This window comes from Coenobita brevimanus, chromosome 8, assembly GCF_032717465.1.
Source record: "Coenobita brevimanus isolate Jiangsu-jjx chromosome 8, ASM3271746v2, whole genome shotgun sequence".
NCBI lineage: Eukaryota > Metazoa > Arthropoda > Malacostraca > Decapoda > Coenobitidae > Coenobita > Coenobita brevimanus.
In genome coordinates, this window is record NC_136961.1 from 26,825,329 (window position 1) to 26,839,408 (window position 14,080).

At 40.7% G+C, this 14,080-nt stretch overlaps 1 protein-coding gene across 1 annotated transcript in view; it reads right to left on the reverse strand.

The window, feature by feature from the left end:
* Positions 1 to 2,770, reverse strand: part of LOC145407146 (glutamate receptor ionotropic, delta-2-like) — a 78,014-nt gene extending 75,244 nt beyond the window's left edge. Inside the window, exon 1 of the mRNA XM_080278167.1 lies at positions 2,753 to 2,770. Within this exon, the coding sequence (XP_080134293.1) occupies positions 2,753 to 2,770 (18 nt within the window). The remainder of the gene's footprint in view (positions 1 to 2,752) is intronic.
* Positions 2,771 to 14,080: the final 11,310 nt, after the last annotated feature.

Sequence of the window (14,080 nt, forward strand, 5' to 3'; positions counted from 1 at the left end):
TCACCAAAAGCGAAAGTTTTAGCAAAAAAAAAAAAGGTCAAAAATTGCCCGAGATTGGGGGGTACCAGTGGTCAAAAAAGTGGCCGGGACTGGGCGAGTTAAAACACCCTACCTCCTCGGCAACTCGCCATTCAAAACTATATTCACCCCCCTACCATCTACTAACTTCTCGTACACTTCATCACTTTACTCTTGTTCCTCATTTACTTTCAATTTCCTCCTTTCACACACCCTTCAAAACTCCTCCTACCAACTCTCTCAATCTCTCCTCTGAATCAGCCACCAGTGCAGTATCATCTGCAAACGGCAGCCTGCTTCAGATTCCACTCTCTACCATCAACATTCACCAGACTCAGACCTCCACCTAAAACTCTTGCATTTCTCCCTTACAACACCATCCATGTAAATACAACAACCAAGGCGACATCACACATCCCTATCGTGACCCCACTCTCACAGGAAACCAATCACTCACAGCATTTCCCACTCTTACACACGCTCTACTATTTACATGCAAAACTTTTCACCCCTTTTAATAACCTACCATGAAGTCCATACAATCTTAAAACAGTCCACAAAAACCTCCCTATCAATTCTATCACATACGCTTTCTCTAAATCCATAAATGCCCAAAACACATCCTTGCCTATCGCTAAATACTTTTCACACACTTGTCTCCACAGCAAACACCTGATCCACGAATCCCCTCCCTCTCCTAAAGCCACACTGCTCATCACCAATCACTCCCTCTGTACCCTCTCCAACTCTCATAATTAACACTCTACCATAAACCTTACCTACAACACTCAACAGACTTATACCCCTAAAACTAGTACATTCATGCTTATCACCCTTGCCTTTATAGCAACGGGACCACACAAGCACTTGCCCAGTCAATTGGCACCATACCTTTCTCAAAGCACATATTCAACAATCTTACTAACCAGTCAACAATAGTCACTCCACCACCCTTCAGGCATTCCACAGCACATCCATCCATGTGTGCAGCTTTCCCTGTTTTCATATCCTTTACTGCCTTCTCCACTTCTTCCTTCATTGATCAAAGAATCATTCAACTCTCCCAACCACATTTATTCCTTGCACCCTTCCATCATACAATCTCAATACCACCCTTTCCTCCTCTACATTTAACAATCTTTCAAAAGACTCTGCCCATCTCTTCCTTACTGCATCCATCTCAATTAACATCCTTCCATCCTCTGCTTTTACTCGTTCTTCCTTCCCCAGACTCTCCCTTTCCCCTTTCCCTTTTCACCTCCTTCCAAAACATTTTCTTATTCTGTTGAAAATTCTCTATCCAGCCGCCTACCCCACCTCTGTCTGCTGCCACTTCAGCATCACGCTGACCCCTTCTCGCTCTATTCCTCTTTTCCTTATACCTTTCATGTGACAATCTCGTCCTTCCTCTGCAGCCACACTTCATATGCCCAGTCTCTTCTCAGCCGCAGCCATACTTGCTTCCTCGCACCACCATTCACTTCCTTTTCTTACATGCCACCCACACGTCTCGCACCACACACCTCTTCTACCATGCCCCCACCACAGCACTCTTAAACAACTGCCATTCCTCCTCCACACCTTTCATTTTCCCGATCTTTCCACTCGTTCCACTCATCTTTCAATTTCTCCTGATACTCTGTCTTTTTCTCTCTTTTATCCAACTCACTCCCACTTTCAAAACCTCCCTACCCCACCTAACCCTCTAAGCTCTCACCCATCTCTTGCCTACTCTTGCTTTCCCTCCACTAGGTGGTAGTCAGTTATACCTCCACCCTCCCCTCTCCATTCCTACATCCAACAATCTTCCTATTACATTCCTGAACACAACCACATAGTCCATCAAAGCTCTATCAAACATGCTTTCCACCCTCCTGTCTCACCCATGCATACTTATGGATATCTTTCGCTTCTCAAACAAAGTATTTCCAATCACCATCTCTCACTCAACACATCAACTATCATTCGTTCCCCATTTTCATTTCTTCCAGGCACACCATGCATACCAACTACACCTTCAACTGCTACATTTCCCACTCTGGCTTTTAGATCTCCCATCATTTACCACATTCACATTCGTTCCAAACTTCTGCAGACACTCATCAACATCATTCCAGACTGACTCCCTCTCTTCTTTAAACCATTTCCACTGCAGGCCCATATAACTCACAAGCACCCACAACTCACATTCAAATTTCGCTTTCACCCACATCAGTCTCGGTATTTGACACCTCCTTCCATTCAATTCCACACACTACTGTACTTCCGGATTCTTCAACAAAGCCACACCTTCTCTTTTCCTTCCTCTATCAACACCTGACAATCTTTACATTCACACTTCCCTAAACATAGACTCACCCTTCCCTTTCATCTTCGTTTCACTCAAAGCTATTTTCATCCATCTTTCTTCTCACCGACATTCTCCCAAATCTCCTCCCTTTTAGCCTCAATCGTACTACATCCACTTTTGTTCATAGACTGAATTCGTTTCAGGGTACGGGGATAACTCCATCCCTCAAAACCCTTTCTCTGGCCTGTCTCTTTTTAGGAACTAAAAAACAGAGGAGGGGGTCCTAAGTTACCCCCTCAACCCCGCCCCTTCTTTTAGTCGCCTTTTACGACACGCATAATCAACAAAAAATGTATGGTACATGTCTTGTTTTACACAGAACCTCTGAAAGTTTGGGCTTGTGTTTCAGCAATGGCTTGCATTAATAAATACTTGGCTACCAACCCGTCCTTGTGGCGCCATATTCGCAAGTTTCTGCTTATTCATACTGAAGTTGTAATTTCAGTGGACACTCGACCCACCGGGGAATTTCACGAATGTAAAGAGTGACAAGTAGTCCCCCCCTCCACTCAATTTCCTGTGTAGTTTGCGGCATCATGACGAATGTCAAGAAAAACATATTATCGCCAAAGCAGATCCTCTGATATGGTTGATAATCCTTTAATGCGGAGTTTCGTGAACCGGGTTCGATAAGAACGAACTTGGTGTCATGTTTCGGTTATTATATGGCACTGTGTCAAAGCAGCTTATATGGACTGCAACCAGAGCCAATGCGTTACTCTTAACTCGTGTACGAGAGATGGCACCAGCTGTCTCCCTATACTGTCTGACATTAATAAACTAACAACAATAACTAATCCCCATACTGGCAGAACATCCCACAGTGACAAGGAATAAATAAGGGTAGGAAAGACCATAAGTACTCAAAGTCTTCCGAGGTGGTCAGGACTATCGGTAGGGCACTGTAAAACCCGATGAAGACCAACTAAGGGTATGTAAGATGTAGAGTGTATGTTTAATGAGGCTGAAGTGCAATAGCGGACAGGCTGGAAAATATGAATACGGAAAATGGAAAATAAACATGGGAAAGCTTGAGTACTGTATAAATGCAGGCAACAAATGTTTTAAATGGCTTTTAATGTTAGGACAGACATCGTACTAAATATATCAATTCATTTTTAAAAAGAATGTGTTTCATGGAATATGCATGTAGCTTCCCTGCGGTGCAGATAGATAAATGAACAAATGAACATAACTCGAAATCTGCATCATATGGGCTGGTGGAAACTGGGAAGCCCTTGTCCCCCACCCATCCCCCTCCTTCCCCTATCTCACCAATTTCCTATCCACCCGCTACGAGTATTACCCTGTTCGGCCAGGTGATATAATCTCCGAATTCTAATTTTCCTTATTATCATTACTGCCAAAGTGGAGGTATGGACAACCTTGGAAATCATCAGCGGTAACCTGTACAAGAAAACGAACAGAAAGTGTGTTATGGTAGCAAAGACATTAAAAAGCTGAATTACTATCTATATCTCTCCAGCTGCGTGATGTGTTGTGGTGCGTGACTGTGATCATGGTGAGCGATGATCCAACCTTCCTCGTCTGCCTTCGCTGAGTCCTCCTTCAAAAGCCACCTCCTGCTGGTCCAGACAACGAGGCTGCTTGCTTTCACTCGCCCTCCCTCTCCCACCACCTCCACACCCTCTCCCACCACTCTCTTCATAAGACTTTATCACGCACCAACTCACTCATCACCGTCATCGATGACACCTCAGTAGCTTCCCATGGTTAGACTGCACTGGAGATTAATTCCACTTGCTCCTGATAGGGTAGATTTCCTTCAGCTGAATCAAATCATCTAGAAATAGCAAGAATGAAATGGAAACTATGTTATCAGACTTTAAAAAAAAAAAAACTCATTTTTAAAAATCTTCCTTAGAGTATTCCTTCCACTTTTTCAATTTGCCTATTTTGCTCATTTACTTCTAACATTATAGCATTATTCCAGTGTGCAGCGTGTATTCCTTCCTGCCATACAGCAATCCAAATGATAAGCCTATACTGTAGCCTCTTGGACTGACCGCAAAGGCCTGACTCATACTTCAACATCTTATCTCTTTCCTCCTCAAACTTGTGAGGCAAGTTAACATTATTCATATCCTCCAAATTATAAAAGAATCAAAAGAAAATCAGGAACAATACATCTGCTGGTCCCATCAGTGCTGTTTGTTTCTGGGATCAAAGTGATTGTGTTGTTTAGCCGACGCAGATCAGCGAAAAATCATGCACTTTGTGATGCAAGCATCGAGAAATGGTATATATATACTCCTCTGATCCTGCTTTAACTAAAAAGCCCGTTAGCCACTTGCAAAAATTCAATGTGGCAGCCATTTTTTTCAATTTGGGCGCCATTTCCGGTTCTAAAATACAATTTCTTCACTAAAACTTGACATAGATGACCGATCTTAATAATTTTGGTGTCAGATCATATGTTTTAATGCATAAGCAAGTCAATTTTGTGAACTGTTAGCACATATAGAAGCTTCTTCAATGTCATTAATGCCCGCTTATGGACAAAAATGCAGGGTGTATGTCCAGTTTAACATCTACATTTGTAGGTAAGCTTCAGCTTGAAAAAAAAAAAAAATGTGTCCTGTGTAATTGTTATCCTTGCATCGAATTGTTGGTGTCCTGTTGATGCAAATCTTCACATCATGCAGCTGCATACGAATCTGTAGAGGAAGACCAAAACGATAACACTTCCAACTGCCTTACTTGCATTCAGTCTATTACTCAGAAGTGGCTCACGCATTTTCACTTTCATTGTCTGATGTTGGGTACTGGAAGAGTGGATATGCTTATTCCATGGAAAGTGGTGGCTGTGGTTGCTGTTCGATTAAGGGCTATGCTGTCCATAGCCACAATGGTGAAGAAGTTTCTAAGAACAGAGGGACACACCACTCCTTCTGTCCATGTGTACCTTCCAACGGCTAACTCTCCTATAGTCGCGGCGCACACACTCTATGAGAGTTGTCATTATAAGCGTAACTCTGGACAACGTACCTGTCAACAATGCGGCTTATTTCATGTATCATATTGTACACGAATCATTATAATATACGAATATATTATACATGAGTATTATTACATAAGAACGTATTATACACGAATCACATGCGTACCATATCACGTACACGAAATCGGAAGCACTATTGATGGTTTAACGCCGAAGCGATATCCTTTTACCACCTTTGACCATAGAGTACTGAACAGTCACATTCAAGTATGGGACTACAACTTCTGGTTCCGATATAAAGACTTCCTACATCTAGCTCCGATCGTTCATCCAGTATCATTAAGTCCTTACATGCGATCTGTACGCCATCCGGATAACTGAAACCCCGTTACCATTCTTGGCTCAGCTCTCCCAAGCTGGCACATCCTGTCAATTCAGGTGCGGCTTATCTAACTAAAACATCACTGTAGGTTATGTTTGTGGGGCTAATATAGATAGCATTTGAGACACTAATACAATTATTCTGCTGCAGTCTGGAGATTACTTAGCTGATACTAAGAACCCAACGTGCTGAGTTTCACAGCAGTGATGTCACCAGTGTGCCCTGGTTGTGCCTTGACAATCACTCTTTTTCTTAGGAGAATATGATAGAACTTTCTTTAGAAACTCTGTTTTTTTTTTTTTTTTACGACAGTCCGACTCTGGGCAAAGGCTTTTCAAGGCCAATCCAAAGGCCCAGTAGTTCCCTCCGTACACACCTCCACATGTCACCATCTTCGGCGCTAACACCCACCGTCCATATTGAATACATGCTATGGTCTGGTGTACTGGTATTAATGGGGGTATTATTATGACATGTCGGCGAGGTTATCTGATAGTCAATCAGAAGTGTCTGCTTTTTATGAAATTCAAATCCTTAAATCCGAACATCATCTGGCCCAGCTGTGGATTCGATCCTGGGTCCCTTACGACTGCAGACCTCACTCTCCTACCGGTTCAACCACCGCCTTCCCCAGCTTGGCTTCTCCATGGCAATTAAACTGTAGTTTCAACTCAACTTCTTCGAATTTAAGTCATACAGTCAACTGGAAAAAAAAATAAAAAAATAAAAAAATAGAAAGAAATATGGCGGCACCTTGAAATCTGAATATGATTAACAGGCTTTTTCGAAACAGTATCCCGTTATGAGTATCCATGCCAAGTTTGGATGCCCATAGCATAACAAAGTGCACAGTTCATCACTACAAAGATTCATTTAATCTCCCAGCTATCTACAGTTTTTTTTTCTTATAACTCGAAGATGGCAGTAAACCGTGTGAAGTGGGGAAGAACTGGAATTATCCCCATATAAGTGGGTAACACTACATACAAGGTTGGGGAAAAAATCAAACAATGGTCTCACCATTCTGAGGTAAGTGGTCAGTATGATTTGCGCCATTGGTTCGTTGTACAACAGCTACTTTTCTGTAAATTGCCATATATCACCGGACAAGAGGATACTACGCTGCGCCGATGCACCATAACAATGGCAAAAGTATGTTTCTATGACTCATTCATTGTTGCCCATGGCAGCGATTTAAGGTATGCTGCTTGAAGCAACGTAAAATTGTATCTCTTCTATACCTTCTATTGGCCTGAAACAGTTGTAGAGTGAAGGCTACACGAAACATGGCATCCATGAAACGTCTTAAAAGTTTTAACTTTAGAACTATATATATATTTTTTGTTTATTTAATCATTTGTATCAACCCTACTGGATTCCTCATATCAAAACTCATATCTTTCCGAAGTCGATTGTCCTTCTTTTTCTTAATCACACATTATTTCTTTTGATATCCATGGTTTAAATCCGTCTGATATCACGGTGAGTATTAAAGAAACAATGATATATACTATTAAATTTCACTTCATCTTTCCAGGTTTAAGCCAAAATTAAGGAAATTGATAATCACGCTTGCTGTGTAGCTTTGAATCATGTGTCAGTTAATACATTTTTAACCCATAATTGGAATTAACCTCTTTTTTACATCTTTTTAACCCAGCACAGCTTCATCCATGCCAGGTGAAATGATCTTTCCATTTCTAGCCTCCCCAGTTATTTTCAGCGTGGTATAAATACATGGCATTAAAAAAACTGAAGTCTGTGGGACACAACAAATGTTTGGTTAGGCATGCTAAGAGCATGTGTTCTGCAGCATGCATTCCTGGTGGTAGAATGCCCTTATATTTGTTTGTAGATTGGTATGGGTGGTAGAATTCAATGGAACGGAAGGCAATGATTGATTGGAGGAGTAGACTGTAACACCAATCGAGAGCAGGGCAGTACTCCCAAGGTGGATGGAAAAGCTGATTGATCGGAGAGCTGAAGCTCTCGTTTCATCAGCCACTCAGGACTAGTTCCTGACCATCCCCATTCCTGAACTTTTTCAGGGTTTCAGTAACACAGAGTAGCCAGCATGCTCTCCAATACTAGTTTCTCTGTCAGCACCAAACTACATGCACAGTACACACTACATGACTACCTTTACAAAATTGAAAAAGAAAAAAATGGCGTCAATAAATCATGCCTCGGAGTCCCCAAGGGGGGGGAGGAGACCATAGAATTCCCCCACCATCCGCACACTTCTCCCGGTGACGACTCAGAAAAGATGCCTGGAACCACTGTCTGACTCACTTCTTCGTTTCTGCACATAGACGATTCGCAGCCTTTCCTCTAACTTCTTCTCTCTGTCAAACACCGCCTCTCCTCCACCTCTAAACCCTCACATTTCTCTTCTTGACAGAGACTCTAAGCTGTCTGAGGCAACTTGACAGCAAACCCTTTTTCTTTTTTCCTCCTACTTTCTCTATACTCATCTCCAAAGCCAAAGGTGGCTGTTGTGTATTTGTACGCAACGATTTATCTTGCTCTCCCTTGTTCCTGAACTTGATTCTTCTGAATTCTCTACTCTCTGCCTTCGGCTTTCTTGTCATTCTCTGCCTAAATACACATACTGCGCTGTTTACTTGTCTCCTAATTCTACTGACTATGAAAAATTCTTCCAACTATCTTACTTCTACGGTGGAACACATTCTATCCATTTCTCCCTTCTCTCTGAAATCTCCATTCTAGGGAGATTTCAATGTTCACCACCAACTTTGGCTCTTCTCTCCTTTCACTGATCTACCTTGGTGAACAAGCCTACATCTTTTCTATCCCTTAATGACATAGAGCAGCTTGTACAGCACCCTATCCATATCCCCTGACTGCCATGGAGAGAGCTCCAGACGTACCCTTGACCTCTTCACTTACAACTAATCCTTCTGCTTACACTGTTAATCTTTCCTCTCTGTTGGGCTCCTCCTATCACAACCTTATTATCTAACCTGTCCTATATTACCGGTCTCCGGTACGGCCTACGGACCCTCTAAAGAAAAGTCATCTGTGGAACTTTGGAGCTGCAGATTGGGAGACCTCAGGCAGTACTTCTTTGATTTTCACTTCTCCTCCTCTTATCTATTCTGATGGTCTCTGTAGCTATTTCTTCCTACTAATAAAGCAAATCTCTTTTGCTCAAACTTTTCTTCCCTCAATTCCACCTGTAGAGCGATTCCGGTGCTGTTCCTCCATCACTTCACCCCTCAGACTCCCCCTCATGGCTGACATGTAAAATTTGTTCAACTGATGTATTTTTCTTCTGCCATCACTGGCCTTCATTACTAACAAGGCATATGGGCCTGATGGAGTCCCTCTTGTTGTCCTCAAGAACACTGTACTTTAGTGCTTACACCCTGCCTAGGTAAACTCTTTAGCCTTTAGATTGTCAACTTGTACCATTCCTTCCTTGTTAGAAGTTTGCTCTCATTCAGCCACCATTCCCCAAAGAAGGGTGACCATTCCCCAGCCCTCTAACTATTATCCAATTTCTTTTTTACATCCTGTGTCACAAAAGTTTTTGGGTCAATTTTAAATTGAAAAATTTTAAATGCGTCTTTCCTGTCACAACCTTCTTTCTGATTGTCGGTATGGGTTCCATCAGAGGGTGCTCCCATTGGCTGCATCTTCTCACCTACCTTTCACACTCCTGGTCATCTCTCCTTTAGGGACTTTGGAGAAAGATTTGCCATAGCATTAGACATCTCCAAAGGCTTTCGATCGAATCTGGCATAAATATTTAATTTCCAAACTACCCTCTTACGGTTTCTAATCCTTCTGTCTGTGCCTTCATCTAGTAGTTTCCTTTCTGGTTGTTCTATATGCCGCTGTTGTGAGGCGGCCATCGTTTCTTCTCCTCTGCTACATCTATCAAACAGTGGTTTTCCTCAGGGCTCTAGTCCTATCACCAACTCTCTTCCTTTTATTCATCAATGACTTTCTGAGCCGTACATCTAAGCCCTATCCATTCGTATGCTGATGATTCTCTCCCTTCACGCTTTCCACCGGTTCCCGCTTTTCGATCCATTCTCAGCAGTTACTTCAACAAACAAGTGATGAGGTGTTATAGCACACACCTAATGTCTGACTTAGCTCATATCTTTCACGGATGTAAAATTAATCTTGATTTTAATGCATCTAAAACTCAGTTTTTACACAGATCAACCTGAAACAATCTTCCAAGGGAGTACCACTCTAATGTTTAATAATATTCAGCTCAATCCTGCATCATCCTTGAACATGCTTGGGGTTTCATTCATCCGGGACTTATCTTTGAAAGATCATATTGCATCGCTTGTAAAATCTGCTTCCAAGAGATTAGATGTGCTAAGCTGACTCCATACCTTCTTTACCCTTGCATAATTGTTGACCAATTTTATCCTGCCCTGTTTAGAGTACAACTCTCATGTGTGGGGAGTTTTCCCACATACAGCTCTTCTTAATAGGTTGGAGTCAAAGGCTTTTCATCTCATTAACTCTCGTCCTCTTACTGACTCCCTTCAACCTCTGTCTTTTCTTGGCAATGTTGCATCTTCATCTCTTTTCTATTGCTACTTCAATGGTCACTGCTCCTCAGAACTGTCTGCATGCTTTCCTCCACGTCTACGTCAGGCGCATAGCACCCGTCTAGCAACAAACTCTCATCTCTTTCCTGTCCAACTCTCCCAGTCCTTCGTTTATGCAACAGGTCAACTCTGGAACTGTCTCCCTCTGTCTGTATTTCCCGCTTCCTATCATCTCCAGTCTTTCAAACGCAATGTGTCCAGGTATCTCGAAATGATCGGATCTTGAATTTGGCTCCCTCTTGTATTTTGTTTTTCTTTTGGAAGGAAAAATAATTGTGGGCTCGCGGTCTTTGGTTCCTTCTTCCTCGCATAAAAAAAAAAAGTTTACCTTGACCAAAGGATTCCTTGAATTTTAAATACATATCCTGCTTCTCTTCCACACATTCATGTAGCACCCAACCTGAAATTCTGTTATGATCATTTGCTTTTCTTATCTGGTAATATGTGTGAGCATGTATGTTTCATATCACCTCTCTCAAAGTTTTTTTCTATTGCAAAAACTGATTGGAAGTTTTTATTTAGTGCTTCACAAATATCTTTCTCTTATGTATAGATGATCCCCTCATCCGTAATGGACTGTATTTTATCTTTAACTTTGGTTTTGCTTCGGATGTGGCTGTAAAAAAGCTTAGGTTGATCACTACTTTTATTTATATTGTCTTCCTCAAACTGTTTTGAGGCCTACCTCCTTATCTTCGATTATTTCTTGCCTGTTTATAGTTGTTCTATGCCCTCTCGCTATTGTGTCTTCTGTATCCATTCCACAGCAAGTCCCTTTTTTCTCTTGATGTTTTATATTCTGTATTAAATGATTTTTTTATTTTCATGTCTGTTGTTTTGTACTGAGGGATGAAATTTTGGACTCCTATTTCATAAAGATCACACAATTTGGACATATAATATTTAAATCTTGTCATTTAAGTTCCTGTCCCCAATCTATTTCTAAGAAGTACTTCTTTGGGTCACGTTAGTTGCGCTTGTTGTAATTTAGACTCTTTTTGTAACACTCCTTACTGGTAACATCATATTGAATCCTGAAGTTACAGTTTAACCCGCCCCGTCCCGTCGACGTATGGGTACGTTGCAACATTTTGCATTTGCCAGTCCCGGCAACGTACTGGTACGTCATGCAATTGCAAGGTCCCTAATTTGCACAATTTTCAATTTTTGCACGTGATTTTTCGTACGTATACACGGGACACCTTCCTCTATTCCTCTACAAGATGCCAAGCAGGGACAATGCCTTACACCGCATAACCTCCCCCCTCCCCCTCTCATGCCATTGTCTCGGCAATTCACCTGTTACCAGTGACCTGGCCAGTAAAGATATTCAGGGCCAGAGTGATTCCCCAATCGATGACAATGTGGAGGACAAAGTTTACATAGCATTAGAGGAAGAAACAGAAATAATGATCATGTAATGTGGCAAAAAAAGGTCAGGTATGGTGATTCGTTAGTGAGTGAAACAATGCTTATCATTCCTATATTACTGCTTGAAAACCAATATACTCTCATACTACATATAAATTTTTACCAAGTAAATAAATACCGTTTATGAGTTGTGTGAAATAGTTACCCTCCCATAGAACTCATTTTCTTTGGTGCCAGCATGTTAGAAAACCCAGTCAGGTAAGGAGGAACTCCTACCTGGATCGAGTATTTTAAACCTCAGGTGAGCGATTTCTCTATGAATTTTCGATATTTCTCACCAAAAGCGGAGGTTTTAGCCAAAAAAAAATTTTTCGAAAATACCTCGGGATTGGGGGATGTCGGAGGTGCGGAAAACCTCAGGACGTGACGGGTTAATACTGCATGGTCATTTATGCCGAATGGGGGATGATACATTATATTGTCAATTTCATTTTCTTGCCAGGTAAATATAAGATCAAGTACTGATAGATCATAAAGTCCTCTTTTTCTGGTGTTTTCCTTTACATGCTGTGTTAGGAAAAACTCCTGCACAAGATCTAGGAGCTTCTGATTCCAAACGCTTTCACGGATTTTTACATCTACAGTATTCCAATTTATATTTGAACTGAAGTCTCCAGTTAATATAATTCTTTCAGACTTCTTTTTCATTCTATGTGGTAATGTTCTTAAACTTTCAGTTGTACTTTCTACCAGGTCTTCATATTCACCTCATTCCCAAGTGTTTGTATTGGGTGGCATGTATAAATTTGCCACAATTAAGTTCCCTTCATATGTGTTAATTTCCAGTGCAATCACTTCTACTTGCGAGGGTATATCTAGTTTTATTTCTTTGGCTTGTAAATTTTTCTTTGTTAAGATTTTAATTTCTCCTTCCTTTCTTAAATTTGTCTCTTCTCCATTTATTGTATTCCTCTAAGTTTATGGTATAGTTTGGTATCTTTCAGGTTATTTTTGTTTCAGTTAGTCAAATAATATGTGGTTTCTTTTCTTTGATATAGTCTTCTATCTCTAATAATTTAGACACCATTCCATCCACATTTGAGTACTTCTAACCATCTTGTTTACACACTTGCCATAACTTGAGTCTTCTACCTTCCTCCATTTTGTTCCCTGTTATTTATGTACCATTTTCGTACCGGCAATCCAATTTCTTTGTAAAAAAAAAAAAAAAAAAAAGGGGTACTCTTCTCTTCCTCTGATCTTCCCCCATTATTTGTTTTTGCCTCCTCCCTCTTCTCTTTTAGTATTCCCAATTCCTCTTGGGTTAGGCATATTTTTATCCAAACTTTTTATATACTTCATTTTCCATGAGTTTGCATTTTTTAGTATTTCCTCCACAGTGTTCACACTCTGGAAAGTTACTTGCAATGGCCTTGACTTATTTCTCTCATATTTCCCTTGCATTTTGTGTTCCTTTATGCCTTTTTTATAGATTTCCTCTGATACTTCCTTCAATATGTTCATTATATTTGCCATCTGTTTTTTGTCTCGACATTTTTTTTTTCTTCCTCCTATATAGCCTACCAGTGATTACTATAGATTTGTTGATATCTGCTGAATCTTTGACCAAGTTTAGGTTGTTATGGATTTTTTTTCTCACTTCCTTTTTAATGTTTTTTTTTCCTTGACTCTTGTCTCTATGTCTTTCCTTACTTTCACCATTTCAGCATACTTCAGCATACGTAGTTTCCACATCATCTTTATAAATTTGCATCACTTCATTCACTTGGGTTATCTTCTTCTTCGGTATCACTATTTTGGTCCATCAGACTACTTGTTTGCCTAATTATCTCTGTATCAGTTCTGAACTCCTCTATAATACTCTCGTGGTTGACAACTGTACTGTACTGGCCATTTCACCACTCTTCCAAGTGAACCCAACTCAACTGACAGGTTATCTATTGTTTTGTCTTTCTTGTTTAATTCCTTTACCAATTTTTCATATTCCTCCTTCTGCATGCACAATTGCTCCTTAATTTCATCCATTTCATTCTGAAATGCCCTTTCCAATCTGTTCACCCTTTCTACTAATTTGCTTTATGTTTCCATTTCAACCATTTCCCGGTAATCATCCTGTTTTCTTCCTTTATCCCTCTTCTTAATTCCTTCCATATTCGCTTTACTAAAAATGATGGTCCTCCTGTCTTATTTCTAAGAAGAAAGAAAAAAGTTTTACTTACAAATATGTATCTCCTTACTCGCCTCTGGTACCGTAGTCAAAACAACTGGGACTTGATCAGCACATTCCTGCACTAATTGGTTGTATTCTGTTATTTGGGCAACACTTTTGCTTAAACTTGCTCTGTTGTTTTAGAACACTGGTTAGTTAAACCCAGTAC